Source organism: Gorilla gorilla, chromosome 1, assembly GCF_029281585.2.
Source record: "Gorilla gorilla gorilla isolate KB3781 chromosome 1, NHGRI_mGorGor1-v2.1_pri, whole genome shotgun sequence".
In the NCBI taxonomy this organism is placed as follows: domain Eukaryota; kingdom Metazoa; phylum Chordata; class Mammalia; order Primates; family Hominidae; genus Gorilla; species Gorilla gorilla.
The window spans coordinates 220,748,261-220,775,319 of NC_073224.2; the positions used below are offsets into that span (position 1 = coordinate 220,748,261).

Consider the following 27,059-nt stretch of genomic DNA (forward strand, 5'->3'; position numbering starts at 1 on the left):
AGTTTAGCAGTGAGCAAATCCAGCTAAGCAAAGACCATTACAGGGATCATCACATTACCTTAAATTTGCTCTACAGTCTATTTTGAAAGAATGGTTTATTCATTTACATTTATTAAAGAAGTAGCTCCTATTGTTTATTTTAAATAACCCAGTTACAGGAGAGCCTATTGTTATTAACTGTACACCCAATACCAATGCCAGATTTCTTGGTATTGCTAGGACATGTCATAGTTAGGGATAACAACCATTGGAGAGCTAACCACATGTAGGCATCATGCCGATGCAAATGTTATAATCCAGAGTTTGCTTAGATTAGAATGTGAGTGTGGGCTCTGTCTGGGAGGAGTCTTTACCAGTGGTGTTGGGGCAGAGGTGGGAGAGACTCTTGACGATCTGGTACCGTTCTCTGCAGCAACCCGCACGTCTAGCCAGGTGACTTTCCCCATTGACTTTTTTGAACACAACCAGCAGCTGACAGATGTGGAGTTTGGTGGTAATGACCTCCTACAGGTCTATAATGCACAACAGATAAAACACCGGCTGAATTCCACTGGCATGTATGTGGCCAACACCAAGGTAAGAATGGCACTGGGCTGGGATCAATCCCTGGGTAGAAGGACTCATAAACAATATGGTTTGAGAACACATCTCCTTTTAGAAAGCAAGTATAGAGTATATACTCACAGTCACAACCCTCGGTTCTAGTTAAATGGTTCCTTAGAAAAATGGATATTCTTACTCACTTGGCAAAGGACTTGTACAGGTTGGGTTTCCACCAGTACCAGCAGGATTACTGTGTAGAGGACATCAAAGAGGTGGTTAATACTGGGGAGAAGGAAGCCTGACATTGAAGAGAATCTGCTCTCTTTTCCTATTTTCCCATTTTTAGAAACAAGGAAGTCATTACCAGGGAGTTAAAAGGATAAGTTTTAATGAGCTTCACATGTTGAGACAATGTCAGAGAAGAAGGAGTCCTAGTTAAAACTTAAGAACTTCTGTAGTTTCTTGATGTGTGCCTTGTCTCCCTACAGCCCGGAGGCTTCACCATTGAGATTAGTAACAACAATAGCACTATGGTGATGACAGGCATGCGGATCCAGATTGGGACTCAAGCAATAGAACGGGCCCCATCGTATATCGAGATCTTCGGCAGAACTATGCAGCTCAACCTGAGTCGCTCACGCTGGTTTGACTTCCCCTTCACCAGAGAAGAAGCCCTGCAGGCTGATAAGAAGCTGAACCTCTTCAGTGAGTCACCAACCCCTGGTGCAGACTCTGTCCTCATTGTGACTGCGAAATTGGGAGCCACTGGCCTGTGGCTGTCCAACATTCTGGGATCTCTCCACTCTACTGATTTTTCTGTCCTTTTGTCAGGAAACTTTGAGCTTCATTTGATGTATTAAAGAGGCAAGGTGACAGGAAAGGAGTACACCGGAGCATGGTAGCAGTAAAGATAGGGCTGCACTGTGTTGAGTATTCATTTCAATAGTGTTGTGTCCACCTCACTAATGGGGCTACTTCTGTGTTTAGGCCGAGAGGAGGCAGATTGACATGAAATTGCAAGGCTTTCTTAACGCACAGAGGAAGACCTCAGGTCACACATGGCTGAGAGATGGATGGCAATGGCTTGCTATGCCACTGAAAACTAAACTCTCAGAATACAAATCCTTGAGCCTTACTCAAGACTGCATTTCTCTGTCATTTATTGGCCACTGTCTGATATTCTTTCTTCTAGATATAGTTGCTGTTAGTGTGAATGATCATGATCTTTACTTTGAACAAAGAAACTGTGTAGAGACCCCTGGGAGTGAGGGGTAGGGGTACAATACTCTGAAGCAGAAGAGGGCCCTTGCAGTGATGGTTAGGGACTCTTCTGAGTAGGAGACGTAATCGGCTTTTGGTCCATGGAACTTTTACCACGTGTATTCAGCATCTATACACGATTAAAGTGCTGCGAATATCTCAGAAGATAAAGTTTCTCTATGTCTATAAAATTGACGTGATTTACTTCTTTGCTCCAACTGTTCTGGTCTTTGCTTTGGAGGGGTGGCTCTTTAGAGAATGTGCTTCCTAAAGGCCTCTCTTGCTTATTGCAGTTGGGGCCTCGGTGGATCCAGCAGGTGTCACCATGATAGATGCTGTAAAAATTTATGGCAAGACTAAGGAGCAGTTTGGCTGGCCTGATGAGCCCCCAGAAGAATTCCCTTCTGCCTCTGTCAGCAACATCTGCCCTTCAAATCTGAACCAGAGCAACGGCACTGGAGATAGCGACTCAGCTGCCCCCACTACGACCAGTGGAACTGTCCTGGAGAGGTACCAGTGCTGGCAGGGGTTGGCTTCAGTTTTTACATTTTCCACTCACTGCAGAACCTTCCTGTGTCTTGAGAGAGCCAGCTTCTAATAACCATCTCAAGGCTAACCTGGAATTTTTTTAAGTTTTCATACAACTCGCCCACATTCAGTGTCTCTTTAGCGTGCAAAGCCTGAAAAATGTGCTCAGAGTCATCTGACACCAGAGTCTCTCCCTGGGCAGAAGTTCTGTCCCTTCTCTTAATAATGTTCAGGTACCCTTTAGAGTAGCCAGAGGCCACAGGCTAGACGATGCTCAAGCCAGTATTCTAGATTAGGATCCAGGCTTGCTGAAATGATAGGAAAACATCCTCCCTTCCATTCTGAGCTCATCACCTTTTCATCATCTTTCTCTGCGTAGCTACTTCTGTGATAATAACATTGCCAGCAAGAGAGGCTGTCTGCTGCCTCTTGTAGCAGAGTCTAGAGTTTCCTTAAGTCTCCCTACAGTGGCATATTCTTAAGCATTGTGCTTGGCTTCTTTGTGCTAGGTAGCTGCTGGTTTGCCATGGTAGATGAAATATTATAATTCATGATGTAAGATTTTGAGTTTCTTACATTGTAAGTCACAAGAATAGCCTTGCTTGGAATCACTGCCTCCCACCAGCAGCCTCCTCCCTCCCTTCCTTTTTCTTTTTCCCCGATGCCCTATCCATACGTGGTTTGCTTAGGATGTGTTTCCGGGTTTCTCTGAGCTTCACATTTTTTTCCTTTTTTTTTTTCTTTGCTTCTCCCCCAAGTTCTGAAACTGAGTCCCTAACCAAGCTGGACCGGTTAGTATGCCCTCTTTCTTTTCTCTGCACGAGTGAGTGTGTGTCAGAGAGCCGTGTAACCAATGGTGTGGCTTTGCATTGATTCTGCTTCTGTTGAAGAGTCTTCCTGCTTCTTTCTGTTCTGGTCATTGCATGGCTACAGAGCTGTCCATGTGTAAAAATGGAGTATATGGAAGATCGTAAGTGCACTCTTGGTGTTGGCCATGTCGGACACTCTCTCAACTCTCTCTTCCTTACCCTAGTCCTCTCTGCTCCCCTTCTAAGTGGATGAAAAGGGAGTTTGGGGTAGAGGGATTAACAGCAAAGTCCTACCATCTGATAACCCGCTAGAGAGCTCGTTCTATCCAAATTTGTTTTATGCCTCAGTTTCCTCTTCCCTAGTTCTTTATTGCCTTCCTCTACCCCTTAACCCCTTTCTTTCCAGTTATCTTCTGAATACTTTTCTTTCTCTGTCCAGAGCTTCAACTGTCAGGATGTTGTTCTTTTTACTATGCCACATTAAATTGAAAGGAGTAAACCCTGGGGAGCATGTTACTTGGTACCTTTAATAGTAATAGTTGGGTTTCCTATTCCTTTCCTAAGGGGAAAAGTTTTCTAAAGATGCTTTGTATTTACCCCTTGAATGTTGGCAATTGGCATGCACCTAAAAAATAGTTTGTTCTCTCCCCCATACTTGGGACTCCTAGGAAATGCCTTTGTGCATATATAGCTTTAAACTTTCCAATATAAGAGGATGGTTTTTACCTTTCCCTTTGTGTATCCTTTTGCCCACTGATCTCTGGGCACCTGAGCTTTGGGTCCCATTGCATCAAGACTGTTAAGCCCATCTCAGTGATCCCTGCCACAGGCAGCAGAAGGAAGCACATTTATCCTCTTTGAGGAAGAAAAGCCCTGTCTTTGAGTTACGGATTATGAACATGGCCTCAGGTTGATCTCTGAGCAGGAGCCAGGTTTCTCCTGGCCTGTAACATAGGAAACGATATGCATGGTGCCTGTGGCAGGTCTTATTGTGCTTTGATTTTGTATTTGGCATTCATTAGCTGTCCCCAAGGTCCTCATGACTATAGTTTGCTGAGGCTAAAGCGCAAGGCGGAGAGAACGGTGTTGTACTCAAGCCAGGTTTTCTGTCTCCCCAGGCTGGTTGTGAGTTCTTTAGAAGCCCTGGAAAGCTGCTTTGCCGTTGGCCCAATCATCGAGAAGGCAAGTCACTTTTTCAAAGCACATGGAAGCTTTCTGAAGAGGCAGGAAGTCAGTGGAGTTAGTTGTCTGAGGCCCTGAGGCCTCGCAGCTGAAGAACATTTATAGTAGCATAATCTTGATTTGCTAAGAAGCTCCAGAGAAGTCTTCAGCTTAAGGCCTGTGTCCTACTTTTCGGGCCCATAGTGAGCGTGTGTCATAGAATAGGATGTGTGTTGGTACAAGAACACTGTTCTGGGAATCATGAGCTTGGATTCCATGTCTTCCTCTGGTAAGAAGGAGGATTATAATTTCTGAAACTTTTTTTTTTTTCTCTTTGCAGTCCATGGAGCATAACCTAGCCCTGGTGGCCTAGAAGGAAGGAAGGGCAGGCAGAGTGTAGATAGTTCATTCTGCCTTGAGTTGGTGGGGTTAGTGATAACCCTGCTGTCTTTTGCCTTAGGAGAGAAACAAGAATGCTGCTCAGGAGCTGGCCACTTTGCTGTTGTCCCTGCCAGCACCTGCCAGTGTCCAGCAGCAGTCCAAGAGCCTTCTGGCCAGCCTGCACACCAGCCGCTCGGCCTACCACAGCCACAAGGTAACTGTTCTCTCAGGGAAAGGAAATTGCAGTGCTGACAGGGAATCAAATAAGTTAGCTTTTCATTGTAAAGCAACAGCACAGCAAAGTAAGGTAGAGACAGGATAGCATTCAGATTAGACCTACATTTTACAGAGTTTCTCCTGAGAAATTCTCAAGTGCCACTCAAAACCGAGCGTAAGCCAGTGACTGGGCCCCTGGTTTGTACTTATTTTTCTGTCACTCTAACAGGATCAACAAGACTTAAGAAAGAGAAGGAGGATATTGAGTGTGGGTAGCCTTCTCGCTGGAAAAGGGTGAGGTGAGGGAGTCGCTCAGGAGATAGACTGCTAGTGTTTTCGCTCCCTCAGGTGTGGCACAGCATGAGAAGTGTACTGTACTTGTTGGTGAGACAAGTGTTGAATAGTTCTTGGAGTGCCTCTGATGGGAACATCTGGGGAAAGAGGGTATCACTTATAAAAGAAAGGCATTGCCAAAGGAGACAAATTGGGCCAATTTCTGTAGATGGAAAAGATGAGAGTTCAGACCCCTGAGGAGGAAGGGCTCTGAGAGGAGCCATCAACCCAGAGCTTTGGTTAGCTTCTGTGCCTCCAACCTGGAGAACTGAGAAATGTGAGTTTAACCTGCTGAGTCTCTCAAGGAAAGACAATTTTGGAAACACTGTCCTTGGGTAATATGAATTTGCTAAGAAATGACTCTTCTATTGTAGGAGAAAGAAATCTAGCAGTTCTGGAGAACTGAGTAGATTTGAATTTTCCCATCATACTTTGATACTTCAGGGTTTTTATTTTTTAATGACATTAATATTTTATGTATTAAGAAACTTAACTGTATGGGGCTGCTTTGAAGATCTGTTGTAGGTGATTGGTGTTCATTGGCCTGTTCTCTTGAGAGGAGGTAATAATCCTGGTGATCTGCCACCTTTTCTCTCCTCTTTGCTTTTGTACCCAGCTCTTGCTTATGGCTGACCCTCTGTGCTCCTGTTGTTTTATAGGATCAGGCCTTGCTGAGCAAAGCTGTGCAGTGTCTCAACACATCTAGCAAAGAGGGCAAGGATTTGGACCCTGAGGTGTTCCAGAGGCTAGTGATCACAGCTCGCTCCATTGCCATCATGCGCCCCAACAACCTTGTCCACTTTACGGAGTCAAAGCTGCCCCAGATGGAAACAGGTGAACTTGGCCTCTGTGGCCGTGGTCCTGAGATCTGCTTCATATGCCTATTTACCCTCTCATTCTTACTGTTCTTACTGGCCTCTGACTGCATGCTCAGAGACAGGGATTTTGCTTCCTGGTCTTTATACCTTGTAGGGCCTTTTGACATTGAGATTGTACAATTTTAAACACTTTCTTTTTCCAGTACTTATACTTTTGATTATCCTTGAGTTTATTTAGTGTTCCAGACATCAGATATAATCTGTCTCTGAAGTTATTACCTCTTAGGAGCTTCAGGGGAAAGCTAAGCTTGATTGGGCCCTGGTTGCTTTAAAGCAACTATGGCATATCTTTCGCTTTCATGCCATTCTTTTGCCAGTGCTATTATTAATATGTGTAGCAGCTTTCTCAGTGCTCAGTGCTGTTTCCTCATCTCCTCTTCTGTTGGCTGGGTAGCAAACCTGTTTTGTCATTGTCAAATTGAGTTGATTGCTGCCTTTACAATTCTGTGTTATCTACATGCTCCCATATGCATCATCATTCTGTTCCTCCTTTTAATACTACAATCCTAGAATTATTCTAGAGAGATCTCTAGAATGTTCAGATGTTCCTCTACGTTTTAGAAGTTGAACAGTTGGAACTGAGATCTTTGAATTTGCGGTAAACATCCTAAATGCTCCCCGTTCTACTTAATTCTAACATACAATGTTTTCTGCGATATTCCTTTCCCAGACTGTTTTTTTCCTAGATGTGCCTGCTGGAGTCTAGGGATAGTTGGCATATTGATTGGGGCCCCACTTGAAACTCCCTCCCCAGGCAAGCTTCCTTGACCTGAGTTAACCTTAAAACAAATTAAATTCCATCTCAGATTTACCATCGTTGATAATTTTCTTTCTCCTGCTTAGAAGGAATGGATGAAGGGAAGGAACCGCAGAAGCAGTTGGAAGGAGATTGCTGTAGTTTCATCACCCAGCTTGTGAACCACTTCTGGAAACTCCATGCATCCAAACCCAAGAATGCCTTCTTGGCACCTGCCTGCCTTCCAGGTATGTTAAAAGGGATATTTGAATCTTGGTAATGAAGCCTGATGTAAGTTCTGTCTTTGAACAGCTATGACTATTAGCCATTAGCTTTCATTCTTCATAATCCATTTCTTCCAGAACTCATAATTGGGAAGTAGAAGTCTGCGAGATAAATGCAATGTTCCTGAGACAGGAATTTAGCAGTGTGGCAGAGTGGGATTTTCTTCTACCATATCTTTTCATTGGGGTTGAATATTTTACATAAAGAAGCACTGTGTATGTGTGTGTGTGTGTGTGTGTGTGTGTGTGTGTGTCTCCTCAGTGGTTTATAATTGTTTTTAAAAATCTTTGACAACTTGGCTTAAAGCCAGCTCAAAAGGCACAAGTATCTTGAGGATTATTCTATTTCTAAGCTATTTGGTCTCTAACTGCTTACACTATTGAAAATTCAGATGGAAGAGTAAGGGTCTGAATAGCAATATAGAAAAGTAGGATGATCCTGGTGCTCATTCATGTTTGGAGGACACTTGGGTGGTAAACCTAAAAGGCAAGTCAAGGTCATGTTTTGTCATCACCTGAGGTTGGGGGATATTAGGGAACATTTAGTATCTGCCTTCCTCTTCATATTTCCTTGCCTTGTGTTTTGATATCCAGAGAGAGTGGACAGCTACTTATTTCTGTGACTCAAGATATCTGGAAAGACTTTTGAGGACAATTTGGGAGTTTAGGAAACTGTTAATGAAACAAATCATAAATAATACTGACAGGCTACTGTGTGTGAATGAGTGTGTATGTGAGTGTTTGTCATTTTGTTTGCATGACCTTTTACATGGAGATAAAAAGTTACACTTTTGTCTCAGACTCTCAAGTAGTTAGAGTTTTTTCCTCCAGATTTTCAAATAATGTTTGTCTCTCCTTTAGGACTAACTCATATTGAAGCTACTGTCAGTGCTCTGGTGGACATCATCCATGGCTACTGTACCTGTGAGCTGGATTGTATTAACACAGCATCCAAGATCTACATGCAGATGCTCTTGTGTCCTGTACGTAGCATTACAATCCCAGAGAGCTCTCAGCAGCCAGGGAATATCTGGAAAATTGTTTTTAGCTTGCTAAGCTAATGAAATAAAATATATTTAAAGGAAGCTGAAGGGAATGAAGTTTCAAATATCAATAAAAGCTTTAAGATCTTACTCCATGGAAGAGAAAGATTTGGAAAGGGGATGGGCTTAGTCTTTCTTATTCAGTGCTGAATCACCAGGGGCTAGCCTACTGCTTGCTACATAGTAAGTGCTAGGTAACTCGGTGAATTGTGACTTAAATGAGCACATGAATGAAAGTAGTACATCAAGATTTCTATTTCTAGTGACCCTTTCACAGAAGCTAAGTGTTAAAACTACTGATTTTAGCACAGAGCTAAGACGCGCACTGGGGGCTTGATCACCTGATAAAAAGCCAAAACCATTTGTAAGGGGCCAAGATGGCCTCAGGAGCAAATGACCTGCCGGTCCATCCCCAAGAACTGAGAGACAGGAGGTTAGCGAATGGCTGTTAATGTGTGCCAGAACAGAAAGGGGGGATTAACTTAACCTGCTGAACTTGGTCCGCTGGGTTGCAGGTGAGAGTAGAGAGGTATTCCACTTGCATGTGAGTGAGTGACCAAGAAAGGAAAGTGTTTTATAGAGAGTTTCATGAATAATATGAGAGCAAAGCGTGACAGTTTCCTTTTAAACCTCAGGATCCTGCTGTGAGCTTCTCTTGTAAACAAGCTCTAATTCGAGTCCTAAGGCCCAGGAACAAACGGAGACATGTGACTTTACCCTCTTCCCCTCGAAGCAACACTCCAATGGGTAATGTGAGGTCTGGGTTTAGGCTCAAGCCTGTATTTGGGAGGAGGGGAGAGAGGGAGGTACAGTAGCATTGGGCATGCTGCTCATGTTGACCAAGGTCCTGGAGACTTTATGTGTCTGTCTTTTTTCTAATCCTACCTCACCCCGTAAAGAATTTAGGTGGCACATCAAAATGTATATAGTAAGTAGGATAAAAATAAAGATTAAAGGCCATGGGAAAATAAAAGTACCATAGTAAAATCAAAATACAGAAAATTCACATCACAAAGGTCCTGCATGGTTGGTAAGCGAGGGTCTTATATTTGGCTGGAAGCTTCCTAAGAGCTATAGCAAAAATAAAATCACAGTGACCAAAGACAAAACAAAAACATAACTTTTCTTGGGATAGAAGCTCTTCATTAAATGTCCATTTTGTTGCCAAAGGGGCAGAATCCTTAGTGGACTTACCTACAATAAGTTGGATAGCAAATTTCACAGGAATTTTCCTCACAATACACTTGGACACAGTCAAGGGCATAACATTTTACGATTCAGTAAAAGCAATTCTAAAAGGTGTCTGAATAACAGAATTATATAATTCTGGTTACTTGGCTTGATTTAGAAGTAAATTTCAAATGAAAGTCACTATGTACTTTTAAATTTTCTTTCTTTCTTTCTTTCCTCTTTCTTTTTTCTTCCTTCCTTCCTTTCCTTTCCCTTCCTTCCTTCCTTCTTTTCTTTTTTTCTTTTCTCTTTCTTTCTTTCTCTCTCTCTCTCTCTCTCTCTTCTTTTTTCAGAGTCTCACTGTGTCACCCAGGCTAGAGTGCAATGGTGCCATCTCAGCTCACTGCAATCTCTGCCTCCCTAGTAGCTGGGATTATGGCACGTGCCACCGCGCCCAGCTAATTTTTGTATTTTTAGTAGAGACAGGGTTTCACCATGTTGGCCAAGCTGGTCTCGAACTCCTGACCTCAAGTGATCCGCCAGCCTCGGCCTCCCAAAGTGCTAGGATTATAGGCGTGAGCCACTGCCCGGCCTGTACTTTTAAATTTTCTAATAGCAATATTATAAAGAGTAAAAAGTAAAATTGATTTACTAATTATTTAATCCAGTATATCAAATATTATATCTACATCTTGTCAATATAAAAAATTTATTAGTGAAATATTTTGCCTGTTTTGGTACCATTTTGGGAATCCAGAATGTATTTTACACTAGTGGCACATCTCCTTTTAGACAGCCATGTTTTAAGTGCTCAGTAGCCACATGTGGCTGGTGGGCAGTGCACATCTAGAGGATTGTACACAACTTTGTGACTTTCAGAAAATCTTCCTTGCATATCATTTATCTTGCCTAAGCTTTTGGGTTAGGCAGCAGTTTGTGGCTCTTTTCTCTAGCAAGAACCTAGAGTGGAGATAGTTTATGTTTCTAATGGACATATTTACAAGCTTCAGCAATCCATCAAGTGGAAGATGAGGTCTCTATCCTCTTCTGACAATTAGGAGTCTCACCTGGACATCTTCCTTATTAGAAGGCCTTCTCACCTTCACACAAAAGTGGGCACAGGCAGGACCTGCAGTGGTGTCCTTGGTTTCCAGTCAATGGTTTTACACTTCAATTCTGGTTCTTCTCATAATAATTATGTAGTGTGAAAATCTCACTGACCTAGTTGTTTTAGAAAAAAATAGTGAAATAAATTCTAACCTGCCATGACAGACAAAAGGTAAAGATCCCAATCATATGATTTTTCGTGTCTTAACCAAAGTCTCCTGAGAGTTAGCATGAGTTTGGGAGGCCTACTGGTTTTAGATCTCTCAGCTTTATGGAAATCCCTTTGGAATCCAAGGTTGTTTCCTTCACCAGCTGGAACATTTTATTTTTGTTGGGGGCAAGCTGTCGCAGCCAACTCCATCTTCCCAGATGCTGTAGGTCCAAGAAGTAAGAGAACAAGGCCAGGCATAGCACCCCGGAGTTCTCCCGCTAAAGCCCAGGGTGCTAGCTGGTAGCTTGTCTTGGGTTTTTGTTGCCACCTGACTTATGGCACCATGTGCCAAGGGAGGAAAGCAAGCACCTTCAGGTGACTGGGGTTTCTTTGACTCAGGAGACAAGGATGATGATGACGATGATGATGCAGATGAGAAAATGCAGTCATCAGGGATCCCGAATGGTGGTCACATCCGTCAGGAAAGCCAGGAACAGAGTGAGGTGGACCATGGAGATTTTGAGATGGTGGTGAGTCTCTGGCAGCAGCAGAAGGGGAGGAGGAGCTTCACAACTCTCCTCTAGCTCTTATTCAGTGGACTTCCAAAAGTTACCACTTACCATGGGACACTGACAGAGCTTTCTCTCTGCAGTCTGAGTCGATGGTCCTGGAGACAGCTGAAAATGTCAACAATGGCAACCCCTCTCCCCTGGAGGCCCTGCTGGCAGGCGCAGAGGGCTTCCCCCCCATGCTGGACATCCCGCCTGATGCAGATGACGAGACCATGGTTGAACTAGCCATTGCCCTGAGCCTGCAGCAGGACCAACAAGGTAGAAGGCCATGCCAAGAACAAAGCGGCCCATTGGCCTTGCACAGGAAAAGAGGGTTTGGCAGTTACTGATATCCAGCTGACTTAGTTTGTCCCCAGATTTGGGGAGAGGTTGATCTGGGTGAGAGCTGTTCAGAGATACAGGTGGAGAGTGAGAGGGATGTGGTGGGAATTTCAGTCTGAGTGCCAATCTGATAGTTTCTGCCAGTTTGGGTTATTTCCTCTTGAATCTTAGATTCCTCCAGCCTGTGTCCTGCCTGAGCTGAAGGAAGCATTCCACCATCTCTGTAACTGAACTTGGTGGGTGGACAGCAGTGGCTGCTAGCTAACTTCCTCTAGGCCAGAGGGGGTCACATGCTGGTGTTTGGAGACTCTTGAGGGCAGCAGGTGGCCAAAGCAGCGCTGTGGATGGGACCTGGAGGGGATGTTCTGCTCACTCTCCACTTGTTTCCCAGGCAGCAGCAGCAGTGCCCTGGGCCTGCAGAGCCTGGGACTGTCCGGCCAGGCACCCAGCTCTTCCTCTCTGGACGCAGGAACCCTCTCTGACACCACAGCATCAGGTAACTGTCCACAGCAAGGAGCACGGCTCAGGGCCCCAGGACCCTCAGGCCTTGTTTCCACTGCTGTGAGAGTGTAATGGGCAGCTGCTTTGACAGGCCATTCTGGACTTCCTGCTTCTGCCTTGGCTTTAGAAAGATGGGTGTGGAGGGTGTAGTGCTGTGGCTCGGCCCCGCCGCGCACAGCTCCGCTTCCTCACACTTTGCATGCTGCCTGGCTTCAGCTACTTCCCCACGGAAAAGCCGAGAGAGTGGCATGCAGGCTGATCAGCTACAGGGCTTCCACTTCAGCTTCCAGCGTTCTTTGTCAGAGTTCTAACATTTTAGACAGTATTAAAAGAGAGACAAGAAATAGAACTCATACCTTTTACCTTTTTTATCTTCATTTGCAAATAAAAGGAGAGCTATAAGAAGCTAGATTATACTTCAGAATTCTTGTTCAGTGTGACCAACCATCAGGGATCTGTGAGCTTGAGAGAGAGGATTTTTATGGACAATTAAAATCTATAGCAAATCTCCAGAACTCATCTTCTCTTTATTTTCAATCTTTTCCCTAATCTGATTAAAAAAAAAATGTTTCCTGAATAGAGAGTTGGACCAAATGGAGATACCTGATCAACCCCTGAGTAATTTAAGGGTTGATTTATAGTTTTTTAGACTGATGCTTCCTTGTGTTTGTTTTTTTTCTTTTCTTTTGGAAGTTTTAGCCTGGGTAGGTAAGAAAGGGAGAGAGCGGCTGGCCCCACCTGCTGCCATGGCTTGTTGCTTTTCTCAGGTTTCTTTAGTTGCTGTCATTTCAGGCTCTGAGGTTGCTGTTGTGTTGTGCCAGTCGTGTTCCCGCTGTGCTCTGTGGCTGTCTTGGCTTTCCTCCCCCATGTATCTCATCCAGCATTTTCCTCCTGTCTCAGCTCAGCCCTGATCCTGGATGCTGTGGCTGTCTCTGGGGAATTTCCTTGCTTCATTATTAGCATCTGATGAGGATGATTAGGAGGTGTGAAATTTCCCAATGAGCTCCCCTCTGGACCACTTGCTAAAAAAACCAAAACAGGGTTGATTCAAGAGCTCATGCTAAGTGATTTCCTAACATAAGCAAAAATTGACTGATTTCAAAACAAGTCTCATTAAAATTCAGAGTTCTATGCTTTGAATGGTAATGGCTAGTTTCAGATCTCTCAGCAGGTGTCAGTAACACCTAAACAATGGTGACCATGAAGCATTTTAGCTAGAAAACTCAGCGTCCATGTCACAGATTCTTACTGAATCTCTGCACTGTTCTACTTGCACTGTAATGTAAAACAGTGAAGGAAATACCCAGTGAACTGGGTTTTCTTCACTCCTGTCTAAGTACTGTTTGCAATGCACCGTGTATAGTGTTTGTTCCTGTTAGTGATTAACCAGCAAAGCAAATCTCTCCCTTTTTTCTTTGACGACAGGATATATAAACTGCATTGTGTCCTATGCACTATGTGGTTTGATGCTTTCATCCCAAGGAGGGTTTTTTTGTTTTGTTTTTTGTTTGTTTGTTTGTTTGTTTTTTAACCTGTAACAGCTCTCGTTACTCTCTCAGCTCCAGCCTCAGACGACGAGGGCAGTACAGCAGCGACAGATGGTTCTACCCTTCGGACCTCTCCTGCTGACCACGGTGGTAGTGTGGGCTCGGAGAGCGGGGGCAGTGCAGTGGACTCAGTGGCTGGCGAGCACAGTGGTAATGTGCCATGGCGGGGGTCCTGTCTCCTTGGGCAGAGGGTGGGGACAAAACAGGAATCTCTGCTTGGGTCTTGGGGTTGGTTTTTGCAAAGAAAATTTATAGAGACTCATTGAAAGTCTTGTGGACTCTCTGAAAGTCTTGTGGAATTCATTTGGCCTCAGTTTTCGAGTTTCACATGTTTAGTGGCTTAAGCTCAGGGGGTTAGTATTGAAATATTTTACAGATATTTACTAATTATCTGTTAGTGGAAAAAAAGCAATGACATGCGTAATTCTTTTTTTTCCTCTCTGAAACTGCGATAATATGCATAATTATAAGTCATGATTAGCCTAAAACAGTTATTATGTGACCTTGAAACCCATTATCCTATGGTTTCTCCTCCTTATTTATTTGGGGAAGGGTTTTTTTTAAGCGATCTTATTGTTAATGATCTGATGTGTTAACATAGCAGACCATCCCCACAGTCTACTAGCTGATAAGGTGGGGCTCTAGAATGAGGGAACATGACAAAGCCATTTTGGTTTGACCTTCCATATCAGTCTGTGGTTAACAATTGGATACAATTTTTACAGAGGAGATTAAGAGCAGCTGATAATTTCTAGATTCCCCTATCAGTGTATGTTTCCTCTGAAGTATGAGATAGAAATGTATTAGCATCTGAGATTAAGATCATTCATATAGGTGGGTCTTACGTACTGGGGAAGGGTGAATGGCTACTGTGAGAGTGATTTAACATAGTGCTGTGGGGTCTTACTTAGCTTTACATATAAGAAAAAAGTGCTACCAGTTATTGTCTAATGCTATCAGTTACTGTCTAACTATTGCTGCTGCTTTAGAATGCACTGGGTTCCTTCATGCTTTGGGAGTTGATTTGTGCTTTTTAAACCATTTCCCTCTAGTGTCTGGCCGGAGCAGTGCTTATGGTGATGCTACAGCTGAGGGGCATCCGGCTGGACCAGGAAGTGTCAGCTCAAGCACTGGAGCCATCAGCACCACCACTGGGCACCAGGAGGGAGATGGCTCTGAGGGAGAAGGAGAAGGAGAAACTGAAGGAGATGTCCACACTAGCAACAGGTCAAGACCTAGTCCTTCACAGTTAAGAGGCTTGCCTATCTGAGACTATTTCAGGAATAGTAGGACTGATCAATTGCAGGAGGTAGAGTAGCGATAACAGCATATTTCTTTTGAAATATAAAGGTGTAAACTTCTGAAACAGTTTAAAGTCTTAGGAAGTGCTCTAGGTCTGTCTTTGTCTTCGAATTATATTAATTACGGAGAGAATAGAAAGTGGTCTTTCTCTTAAGGCTCCTCTAAATATCTTAGTAACTGTAAAGTGATAGTCATAAAAACATGTCTTCCTTACTCAAATCTTTCCAGTTTCATCAATATCCGTACACTCAATATATGGCATCCTCTTTACAAATGGCACCGCTGGAGGCTCAACATTTAGGTATACATATTAGGTGTCCTAGAAGCGCTCCTTGTTCAGCATGTTTGTAAGGTAAAGGAGAAATAAGACATAGCAAATATATGCATATGGCTAGAAATACCAGTGGTGGAGCATTTTGAAATTGAAAGTGGTCTGTAAAATCCTAATCCATTTTTGTGTTGGGGTTTAGTACTAGATGGTGAAGTGAATGTATTCTTAACCCAGAGATAACTGGAGAAATAGAAGAAAAACCTGAAAATAAGACTCATGATACAGTGTTTGTTGAATTTGTTGAGGTCAGCAGTTGTTACATTAGTGTAAAAATAGTAAGTCAGAATTTTTTTTTTTTTTTTTTTTTTTTTTTTTTTTTTTTTGAGACAGTGTCTCCCTCTGTCACCCTGGCTGGAGTGCAGTGGTGTGAACACTGCTCACTGCAGCCTCAACCTCCCAGGCTCAGGTGATTCTCCTACCTCAGCCTCCCGAGTTGCTGGGACTACAGGTGTGCGGTACCACGCCTGGCCGATTTTTGTATTTTTTGTAGAGATGGAGTTTTGCCATGTTGCCCAGGCTGATCTGGGACTCCTGAGCTCAAGTGATCCGCTCACCTCCACCTCCCCAAGTGCTGGGATTACAGGTGTGAGCCACTGTACCTGGCCCAGAATTTTGAACTATATGATTTCTATCAGGGAAAAAAAATGGTGCCTGATGCAGTCAGGCATCAGAGACATTTAAAGGGGGCATCAAAGAGTGCCTTCCACGTTCCCCGAATCCTACTGCTTGAACGTAAGCCGCTTAACATCTCTGGATGAATTTCTCTGGTTCTGTTAATAGATGATATTTTGATAGAGTTTTAAAAAAATCTTCTAACATTTTTCTTAATGTGATTTCTAGGTTAATTCCCTTATGTTCAGTTAATTTGGTCTCTATGATTTTTTAAAAAGTTTACTTTAAACATTTAAAATCCAGCCTGCTTTTGTCTTCTATTTGACATAGTTGAGTTCATTTATAATTAATGTTGATTGCTAACAGATTTGGAATGGATGTATGTTATTACTTTGTGCTTCTTATTTGTTCTATGTGTGTCCTTTTCTTTGTGGCCTTCTTTTGAGTTGACTTGCTAGTTTTTTCTTCCTGTTTCTTTCCTTTTTTCCTCCAACTCTGCAAGTTTGGAAGTTGTTTACTCTGTTTTTAATCTTTGAGTGGTTATACTATGCATTTTAACATGCGTACTTACCTTATCCAAAACGAAATTTAACTAATAGCTGTACCTTCTTCCTGAATAATATGAGGATCTTAGAAGACTTTACTCCTTTGTGTGTTTTAACTTTTTTAATGTCTTCTTAAAGCCTTTAGGATTTTATAGTTTATAAGGTCAGTGTTTGTTAAAGTTTTACTCATATGTTTACCATTTTCTGTGCCTAACATTTCTTTATGCCTCTGAGACCTCCCATCCAGGATTATTTTTTTCCTAAACGATATCATTTAGATTTTCCTTTAGGGAGGTTTTCTGGTTTACACTATCTCAGATTTTGTTGGTCTGGAAATACCTTTACTGAACTTACATTTGGGGATGTATTTTTGATGGGTATAAAATTTTGTGTTGGCAGCACCCCCGACCTCCCCAGTTGAAAATGGTATTCTGTTATTTCCTCGCTTTTGTTATTTCCAATGAGAAATCACCTCCTATTTTAACTGTTGCTTCTTTGAAAGTAATGTCTTTACTGCTGCTTTTAAGATCTTCATTTGTCATTATTTTTGCAGTTTTAGCAGGATATGTGATTTATTTCTTTACATTTATTTTGCTTAATAGTCTTTGGGACTCTTGGATGTGTGGGCTAGTGTCTTTTATTTTGGAAAAATCTCATCTATTAATCTTATCAGATATTCTTTTTGTCTTATTTTCTGTTATTTCAGTTATTTTCTGGGATTTCAGTTAAATAGATGTGAGACCATCATATTTTCTTCTTCATGTCTCTTAAAATCTCTTTTTCTTTTGTGTTCCTTGTGCTTAATTATTTATAAATTTCTTGATCTATTTGAGTAGCATTAAAAAACATCAAATAGGAATAAATTTGAAAGATATCTAAGACTTCTACTCTGAACACCGTACAATCTAAGAGAAATTAAAGACCTAAATAAGTGAAGAACTACATCATGTTTATGGATTGAAAGACTCATTGTGAAGATAATTGTCTTCAAATTGATATAGAGCCATATAATCCTAATCATAAATTTTGGCTGGAGTTATGTGTTAAAATTGACAAGTTGATACTAACATTTATGTCGATTAGCCAAGGCAATATTGAAGAAAATTCATAAAGTTAGAGGACTTTATAGAATTATAGCTTATTATAAAGCTATGGTAATTAAGACAGTGTGATAATGGTATGAAGATAGACAAATAGATTAGTGCAATGGGCTGGAGTTCAGAAACAGCTTCACACATACCTGGTCATCTGATTTATAACAAAGGTGACACTTACGTACAATGGAGGAAAGGAGGGTTTTTTCAATAAATAATAATAGGTCAGCTGGAAACGCACATAGAATAAAATGAATCTTGACCTGATCTTATATGCAAAAGTCAGTTGAATTATAGATGTAAATACAAAGAGTAACACTTTATTGCCTTTAAAAGACAAAATGTCTTCATAACTTGGATTTGGCAAAGATTTATTGAATAGGACACAAAAGCATTAAAAGGAAAAAAAACCTATAAACTGGACTGTATTCTCAGCAGCTATTCATTTTCTCCTCCCCTCTTCTCAGTGTTAAGATTTCAGTTAGGTAGTTTTCCTTATAGGCTCCTAGGCTAGAGTGTGGTCGGGGGTGCAGGTGCAGGGAAGAGTGTGAAGGGAAGTCATGTATTACAGTTTACTTTTAAAATGAGGTTATAGCCTTCTGTGGTTCTTCTGTGAGGTTCTCTTTGAAGACCTTCCCCACTGTCCACAGAGGAGGTCTAAAGAAAAAAAAAAAAATGAAGACCTTCCCCACTTGAGGAAGATCCTTTGCTTTTATTTCTATTCCAAATGCCCTGTGAAGTCCTGGCAGCCAGAAGGTCAAGTTGCCTTCAGAACATCTTGGCCTTAACTTTTCAAATTTCAAATTTCCTAAACTTTGTCTCTGAGTTCTGCTTACATCTTTGGCCAGTAACTTTTTAATTGCTAGTGAGCTCATTATTACTTTTATTTTGACTATGTATCTGATAATCTTTCTTAGTTTACTTATTCTTGTTGTTTCTTGTTTTGTTTTCTTTTAAGACAGTCTCACCTGCCCAGGCTGGTGTGCACAATCATAGCTAACTGCAACCTTGAATGCCTAGGCTCAGGGACTCCTCTTGCCTCAGCCTTCTGAGTAGCTAGGCACATGCCACCATGCCCAGCTATTTTTATTTTTATTTATTTATTTATTTTTGAGACAGAGTCTCACTCTGTTGCCCAGGCTGGTGTGCAGTGGCACAATCATAGCTCATTGCAACTTCAAATGCCTAGGCTCAAGGAATCCTCCTGCCTGAGTAGCTAGGTGCATGCCACCATGCCCAGCTGTTTTTAAATTTTTTTTTTTTTTTTTTTTTTGGAGACAGAGTCTCACTCTCTTGCCCAGGCTGGAGTGCAGTGGTACAATCTCAGCTCACTGCAATCTCCAGTTCCCAGGTTCAAGCAATTCTCAAGCCTCAGCCTCCTGAGTAGCTGGGATTACAGGCATGTGCCACCACACCTGGCACCCACCTAATTATTGTATTTTTAGTAGAGACAGAGTTTTGTCATGTTGATGAGGCTGGTCTCGAGCTCCCAACCTCAGGTGATCCACCCACCTTGGCCTCCCAAAGTGCTGGGATAACAGGTGTGAGCCACCGTACCCAGCCTAGTTTTTTTGTTGTTGAGACAGCATCTCACTATTGCCCAAGCTGGTTTTGAACTCCTGGCCTCAAGTGATCCTCCTGCCTTAGCCTCCCAGTGTTGGGATTACAGGTGTGAGCCACTGCACCCAGCTCATTTATTTATTCTAATGATAGATTCTAGTGGATTTTCTGTATCCACAGTCTTATCACCTGCAAATAACAGTTTAACTTTTTTCATTCCAGTCTTTATACTTTTTAATTTTCTTTTCTTGCCTTATTGCATTGGCTAAGACCTCTTGTACAATGTTGAAAGAAGTGATGATGATGAACATTATCTCATTCCCAAACTCAGGGTGTAAAGGTTCAATACTTTCTCATTAAGTATGATGTTAGCGCAAGGGTTTTTTATGGATATTTATCAGATTAAGGAAATTTTGTTCCTAGTTTGCTGGGAGATTTTTATCTTAAATGGGTTTTTCAAGATTTCCAGTTTCTTGTGTTTCATGTATTGAATCACTTGTATGGTTTTTCTTCTTTATTTTGTTTAAGGTTATAGATTACATTAATTAATTTTTCTATTATTAAGCCTATTTAGTCATGATGTATTTTCCTTTATATCATGTGACCTGATTTGCTAATTTTTAGTTTAGGCTTAAAATTTTTCTTTGAGATGCCTTTGTCAGGGATTGGTATTCACATTATTCTGGCGTCATAAAATAAGTCAGGGCATGATCCCCCTTTTCTCTTGCTCTAGAAGAGTTTGTATAAGATTAGTATTATTTCTTCCATAAATTCTTAGAGAAGTTCACCAGTCAGTGAAGTCATCTGAGTCTGGACTTTATTTAAGGGAAGATTTAAAATTAGGTTTATTCTTTAAATGCTGGAGAATTATTTTTATTTATTTTGGTTTCAATTTTGGTATATCGTATTTTACAAGGAATTTGTTGATTTTATTAAAGTTGTCAGTTTTACTGGCGTGAGCCTGTTCATATATTTTTCTCTCATCTTTTTAATGTCTTGACAATCTGTAGTGATTTGCTTTTTTTCATTTCTGACAATAGTAACTTATTCTTTGTCAGTCTTGCTCTAGGGGTTATCAACTTTATTTGAAAGAATTGGCTTTTGGTTCTGGTTTTTTTCTGTTGTATGTCTGCTTTCGATTCCTGCTTTTTATTATTTCCTTTCTTTTACTTACTTTTTTTTTTTTTTTTTTTTTTTTTTTTTACCATTTTTTACTTTTTTGTTGTTGTTGTTGTTCTATTGTTCCTGTTCTATTTCTGGCTCATGAGATACAAACCTAAATCATTTAATCATATGTATTTTAAACCTACTTTAAAAATACATATTCAGCCAGGTCCGGTGGCTCACACCTGTAATCCCATCACTTTGGGAGGCCGAGGCAGGCTGATCACTTGAGGCCAGGAGTTCAAAACCAGCCTGCCCAACATAGCAAAACCCTGTCTCTACTAAAAATATAAAAATTAGCCTTGTGTGGTGGCGTGCACCTGTAATCTCAGCTACTTGGGAGGCTGAGATAGGAGAATCGCTTGAATGTGGGAGGTGGAGGTTGCTATGAGCCGAGATCATGCCACTGCTCTCCAGCCTGGGTGACAGAGTGAGACTCTGTCTCAAAAAAACAAACAAAAAACCATATTTGAAGCAATATATTTTTCTCTAAAATTCCATCTTAATCTTGCTTTGGCTGCAGCTCACATATTTTGATAATGTTGTGTTTTGATAATGTTGTATTTTCATTGCTGTTCAATTCAAATTATTTTCTAAATTCTGTTGTAATTTAGTCTTTGGCCCATGGGGTATTTAAAAGTATGTTACTAAATTTCTAAACATTTGGGAATTTTCTAGTTATCTTTTTGTTATTGGTTTATATTTTAATTTTACCATGGTTGGGAACATACTGGGTGACTGTAGATTTTTTTGTTTGTTTGTTTTTTGAGACGTAGTTTCACTCTTGTTGCCCAGGCTGGAGTGCATTGGCATGATCTTGGCTCACTACAACCTCTGCCGTCCGGGTTCAAGCGATTCTCCTGCCTCAGCCTCCCAAATAGCTAGGATTACAGGCATGCGCAACCACGCCCGGCTAATTTTGTATTTTTAGTAGAGATGGGGTTTCTCCATGTTGGTCGGGCTGGTCTTGAACTTTTGACCTCAGATGATCTGCCCACCTCGGCCTCCCAAAGTGCTAGGATTACAGGCATGAGCCACCGCGCCCGGTGGATTGTAGATTTTTTTTGAAATCTCTTGAGACTCATCACTGCTTCTAAAATGGTGTTATATCTTAGGATTTTCATTTGTTTTTAGGAGTAGGGTGAATTTAGGTAACCTAGCCATATTGACAATGGAATTCTTTATAGTGGTTTTAAATTAACCTTTTTTCATGAATAAGTTAATTAAATAATTGGTTAATGAATTATTTAAAAAATTTTGGTTTTATTTTCAGTTTTTGCTTGGTTGAAACATGAATTATTTTAAATAAAACAGAATTTTACTTTAAGTCACTAAAGAAAAGGAAACTGCAGTTTTTGGTGCTGTGTTTACTTTTTTTTTTTTTTTTTTTTTAAGTTTCAAGAGTACTGTGTAAGAGTTTGAAAATAGGTTGGGTATGATGACTTAAACCTGTAATCCCAGCACTTTGGGAGGCTGAAGTGGGAGGATCTTTTGAGCCTAGGAGTTTGAGATCAGCCTGGGCAACATAGGGAGACCCTGTCTCTACAAAAAATAAAAAAATTAGCCTGGCATGATGGCATGTGCCAGTGGTACCAGCTACTCAGGAGGCTGAGGTGGGAGGATCTCTTGAGCCCAGGAAGTCAAGACTGCACTGAGCTGTGATTGTGCCACTGCACTCCAGCCTGGGCAACAGAGTGTCCCAGGCTCAAAAAAAAAAATAACAAAATGAATGAATGAATGATGTTTGAAAATACTCTGCTGTGATCTTGATCCAAGTCTAGACTCTGCTCATTTTGTTGACTTTTTTCTTCATGTGTGTGTATTCACTTGTATGTTCTCCAAATCTGAAGATATTAATCCATCTCAAAACAAATCCGTCTTATGTTTTATGTTCAAACTATTGAACTGCTGCTGTCATCTCACCTTTCCTCACTTGTATCTTGTTCATCTTTGAGCAATTCTTAAACGTTTGTAGTCCCCACCTAGCTTGGCTAATTATTAACAGACACATGCGTGGTATTCTGAAGAACAATTAGCTCATTCCTTTGAGTTCTTTTTAGAATGACAATAATTTATAATTCACGTAAGACCCCGTACTTTCTTTCATTCGTTCTATTTTTAGAGACAGGGACTTGCTCTGTTGTTCAGGCTGGAGTGCAGTGGCATGATCATGGCTCACTGTAACCTTGAACTCCTGGGATCAAGTGATCTTCCTGAGGCAGGACTACAGGCACATGGCACCACGTCTGGCTAATTTTTAAATTTTTTGTAGAGATGAGGTCTTGCTATGTTTCCCTGGCTGGTCTTGAACTCCTGCCTCAGCCTCCAAGTGTTGAAAGACGTGAGCTACCACACCCAACCCTAGACCCTGTACTTTCATCCAGACTTGTATTACTTTGAAAATATTCTGGGCTGGGGACAGGAGCTCACTTCAGCTCTGTTGCCCAGGCTAGAGTGCAGTGGTGTGATCATAGCTCACTGCATCTTTGAATTCCTGGGCTCAACCAATCCTCCCTTCTTAGTCTCCTGAATTGCTGGGATGATAGGCACACCACCATGTCCAGCTATTTTCTTTAAAACAATTTTTTTGGTCCTTTTTTGTATTTAAAAACATTTTGTTTTTAAGAAAAGAAAAAGACAATATTCTGGATACCTGCTAAGATATGTAACACATGCAAATCACACATTAAAAAAACAGGTGTGTGGTTTCTTACAAATAATCTCAAGATAAAAATGAGACAAGGACCATTTACTAATTATGAACGTGAATCCATTGATTTATTCAGCAACTAGATTCTTAATCTGTATGAGATTGTGTATTAGGTGAGACTAGCAACCAAATTGTCAGTAGGACCTTAATTAATTTTCATCATCCTCTTGAATCAGCATATTAGCTAAAGATCCAGGGGCACATACTTAGTACAGAAGGTCAGCTGTATATCTGCAGATGAAGGCTAGGTAATGGCCAGTTGATTATGCGGGAAAACTCATGGGTCCAGTAGGACAGTGTGGCATTGAAACAGAACATTATATTAGGAAGATGGTGGACAAGGTGTGAGAGAGTAGAGCAGTGACTGGACTTTATAAGAATTTGGGAAACGTGAGAAAGAAAGGGCTGGGTCACTGTGCAGCTGGATGATATAGAATTTGTATATAGCAGAATTCTAGAAAATAATGTCTGGAGGCAGAATAGGGCCACATATTAGAAAAAAGCCATAAATCTTGCAGTTGGAGGTTTGGTTTTGAAACTGAGAACTACTAGGGCCTGGAGGCTTGGGAAATACTTTGAACTTCCCTGTAGTAGGATTTAATTCAGTGCCATCAGTTGTATTTTAGAATAGTTTCACTTTCTTTTAACGGAGTGGGATCTCTCCTTCTGTGTTGCTGACTGGCATACCGATTAGGCAGTTCTTAACTTTTTTTTTTAATGCTGGAGATTGTTCCTAAGCATTAGGCTTCTTGTTGACCTTGGTAGCAGGGTGGGGGTGGGGAGGGAACTGTATTCAGCTGGGTCCTGTTGGAGTACAGCTCATGTTTTCTATCTTTTCCCCACCCTTTTAGGCTGCACATGGTCCGTCTAATGCTGTTGGAGAGATTACTGCAGACCCTCCCTCAATTACGAAATGTTGGCGGTGTCCGGGCCATCCCATACATGCAGGTATCTCTTAGCTCACCTGGATCTCTGTCAGGTCATGATTGGACCGTCCTTAAGCATGCCCCCATCTCTCTTCCAGAGGACCTGGAAGCCTTCGTTTGGTGTTAGGCCACAGAATAATGAAATCTAATTTTTGAGCTACAAATTATAGCTCTTCATTTTATAAATGAGAAAGCTAAGGGTCAGAGAATTTTTTAAATGCGCAAGTTCATCCAGGTAGTTATTGACAGAGCCAGTGCAAAAGCCCACTTCTGAGATTCTGAGTCTCTAGTCTTTATGTTGATATTAGAGTGCGGGCCAATAGCTGTTCTTCCACTCACTAGCTGTCTTCCTCAGAGGCAAAACTGTTCTTTAATTCTTAGTTTGGTGTACCACCTTTTCTCAAGCTACTTTGCTTGGATATAATATAGGTTAGTCCATTAATTTTACAAACTTTTTACAAAACATTTTTTTTTTATGTCAAGTGTGACATATATCAGAATTTGACTTTTCTGACTCTGAACACTGAAGCTTTGGATACCTGGAATTTAGAATGCTATAATGGATTACAGTTATGATTGATAGGGATGTCAGGAAGATTAGGATTTCTTCTGAAACACCCTGTATTTCAAATCGTTCTTCTTTAGGAAATTGGGTTTTGTGTTTTCTCTCTTTGACTTCTAGGTCATTCTAATGCTCACTACAGATCTGGATGGAGAAGATGAGAAAGACAAGGGGGCCCTAGACAACCTGCTCTCCCAGCTTATTGCTGAGTTGGGTATGGATAAAAAGGTAAAATCTGAGAGGCAGACTGCGTGAGAAACAGGATTGGCTGAGATCCTTTCTCAGGTTCCCATTAGTTTCATAGAGGAACTTCACCTCGTTTCAAGGGGTAACCATCCACTGAGGGCTCCAGTTCTGTTGAGTCAACAAAAGCATATTCAGGGCCTGCTTTGGCCCGAGCATAGTTTTGGACCCTGAGCATAGTTGAGGGCAAAGATGAAGTTCTTACCCTCATGGCCCTTTTGTGCTCAGTGAGGTGAGAACATTAAATTAGTTGTTCGTATCTTAATATGGCCTCCTAAGTGTATCGGGCTCTAGGTACCCCAAGTATAGTCCATGGATATACTGGGGGTTGTTTTGTGTCCGATTCAATCTGAGGAACATTTTAGGGCTGATGGGCTTGACTTGAAGGGATCTTGTTCAGAGGATGCCTCAAGCATCGAGTAAGTAGAGGTTTCTGGACTTATGCTTTGGCCTGCAGGATGTCTCCAAGAAGAATGAGCGCAGCGCCCTGAATGAAGTCCATCTGGTAGTAATGAGACTCCTGAGTGTCTTCATGTCCCGCACCAAATCTGGATCCAAGTCTTCCATATGTGAGGTATTTTTGCTTTGGGTTCATGGGTTTGGGGAAAGGTAAGAGGATTGTCTGGGTAGTGCTAGGGCCAGCGCAGGGGTGGTAGTCCTCTGTAAGAATAAAGTCATTGTTCTCTGAGGGGAGTAAGATTCTAAGCTGTCACCTTTTCAAGAGCAGAACCTCCACCTTTTCCCGAATCCCTTCCAAGCTCTGGTCTTTGCTAACAATCCCTCCAATGGAGGGGTTAAAGGGTTTGGAAGTTCCATTATTGAAAAGCAGGGCTCTCTTCTGCAAGGCACAGAGTGGCTAAGAGGATTCCCCTAGTGTATGTTGCTATAAGGTATGGTAATAAAGCAGAGAGAAAGCAATGTGTGTGTGGTGAAAGGAGATTAGCACAAAGCAGAGAAGGTAGAAATTGAGGCTGAACTGCATCCAATCTTAATGAGCTTAGGGAGCTGTGAGGTTTGCTGGGATTTGCAAGGCTCTTCTAATGGTCTTATTTACAGTAGCTTTTCTCCTTTTTTATGCATGTGATCACTCACCCCCAACTCCTTTGGAAGCTGGTTCTATGGAAGACTCTACAGGGGGTGGGGTGGGGTTGTTCAGAAGTGCCTATAATGGAAAGTTTTCTCTCTCCTTCTTGAATTGGGCTTCTTTTCTAGTTGCTCAAGATAAAGGAGGAAACGCGTCCCCTCCAGGGGGAAAGGTTATTTAATCCTTGCCTCCCTGGCTTCTGGCATATGTGCGTGTAGCAAGGTTAGAATTGAGAACAGATGTGTTTCTTTGTTTGTCTTACCATGTGGTTGTTCAAAAAAGTTCTGAAAAACCTCACAGACTTCCTTGGGGAAGTTTCAGTGCAAGAGCCTGATTCACTCACTGCCATAAAAGCTAAGACTGTTGTGAGTGTGTTTCCCATCCCCAACACCCACCTGGATTTCACATTGTTTTTACAAGCCATTCTTCCCATCTCTGTATTTTCTCTGTCTCCCAGTCATCTTCCCTCATCTCCAGTGCCACAGCAGCAGCTCTACTGAGCTCTGGGGCTGTGGACTACTGCCTGCACGTGCTCAAATCACTGCTGGAATATTGGAAGAGCCAACAGAATGATGAGGAGCCTGTGGCTACCAGCCAGTTGCTGAAACCACATACTACCTCCTCCCCACCTGACATGAGCCCATTCTTTCTCCGCCAGTATGTGAAGGTGAGATCTTTCCCTCATCAAAGAAACACTCGTCCTTTGTTCAGAGCACTCTTCTCTTTCCTCGCGGTGCAGAGAGCTCAAGGGGCTGAGGGTGAAGAGCCATAGGAAGGAGCCGTCATTCCTTGATGGGGGTTAATCTCGGCGTGATTGAATAAATGACCACTTCTCCCAACCTTCTGTGGGATTCTCGTTCCTGCCTCTTTGTAAATTGGAGGAATTGAATAAAATCATGGTTATCTCGTTTCATATTAAGTTTAGAAAAAGATGAGAAGGTACAAGCTAATGTCATCAGTTGTGGGTCATGACATGTGTGTCAGATATTCCCTGTGCTGTCACCACTGAGAGGCCCTTTAACGTACTTATTAAGAAGATGGGCCTTCTGATCAGATTGATCTGGGATAAGTCCCATCTTGTGTTCTTACTTACCAGTCTTGAAGCATGGAGAAGTTCTGTCTGTCTAACCTCCCTAACCTTCAGCTTCTACAGCTGGAAAATGAGCATACAGATGGTATCTGCTTTACAGGGCTGTTGTGAGCATTGAATGAGGTGCCCTTTGTAAAGGACTTAGCACAGTGCCTAGCATGTATCAATGCCCAGTCCGTATTAACTGATATCACCACTCTCTTCCTCACTGCCCCCTCAGAATAGCTTTGAGTAGGGTAGGAATACGATAGGCATAGAGTGTGGATCTGATCGTTGTCTTGCTCTTTTTTCATGA

General features: G+C 41.8%; 1 protein-coding gene across 33 annotated transcripts in view; it reads left to right on the forward strand.

Annotated features, from left to right (window-relative positions):
- The window catches only part of UBR4 (ubiquitin protein ligase E3 component n-recognin 4), a 136,161-nt gene that overhangs the window by 57,323 nt on the left and 51,779 nt on the right, over positions 1–27,059 (forward strand). For 4 of the 33 annotated variants that reach the window (XM_055385985.2, XM_055386012.2, XM_055385991.2 and 1 more), the window contains exons 47-66: positions 413–576; positions 1,032–1,248; positions 2,097–2,313; positions 3,090–3,122; positions 4,259–4,322; positions 4,762–4,896; positions 5,891–6,065; positions 6,780–6,863; positions 6,953–7,093; positions 7,991–8,112; positions 8,808–8,919; positions 11,000–11,130; positions 11,253–11,430; positions 11,885–11,989; positions 13,554–13,691; positions 14,594–14,768; positions 23,711–23,807; positions 24,468–24,575; positions 25,048–25,164; positions 26,132–26,341. In XM_055385985.2, the coding sequence (XP_055241960.2) occupies positions 413–576; positions 1,032–1,248; positions 2,097–2,313; positions 3,090–3,122; positions 4,259–4,322; positions 4,762–4,896; positions 5,891–6,065; positions 6,780–6,863; positions 6,953–7,093; positions 7,991–8,112; positions 8,808–8,919; positions 11,000–11,130; positions 11,253–11,430; positions 11,885–11,989; positions 13,554–13,691; positions 14,594–14,768; positions 23,711–23,807; positions 24,468–24,575; positions 25,048–25,164; positions 26,132–26,341 (2,723 nt within the window). The remainder of the gene's footprint in view (positions 1–412; positions 577–1,031; positions 1,249–2,096; positions 2,314–3,089; positions 3,123–4,258; positions 4,323–4,761; positions 4,897–5,890; positions 6,066–6,779; positions 6,864–6,952; positions 7,094–7,990; positions 8,113–8,807; positions 8,920–10,999; positions 11,131–11,252; positions 11,431–11,884; positions 11,990–13,553; positions 13,692–14,593; positions 14,769–23,710; positions 23,808–24,467; positions 24,576–25,047; positions 25,165–26,131; positions 26,342–27,059) is intronic. The other 29 variants (XM_019011828.4, XM_055386088.2, XM_055386072.2 and 26 more) reach the window with 17 other exon arrangements.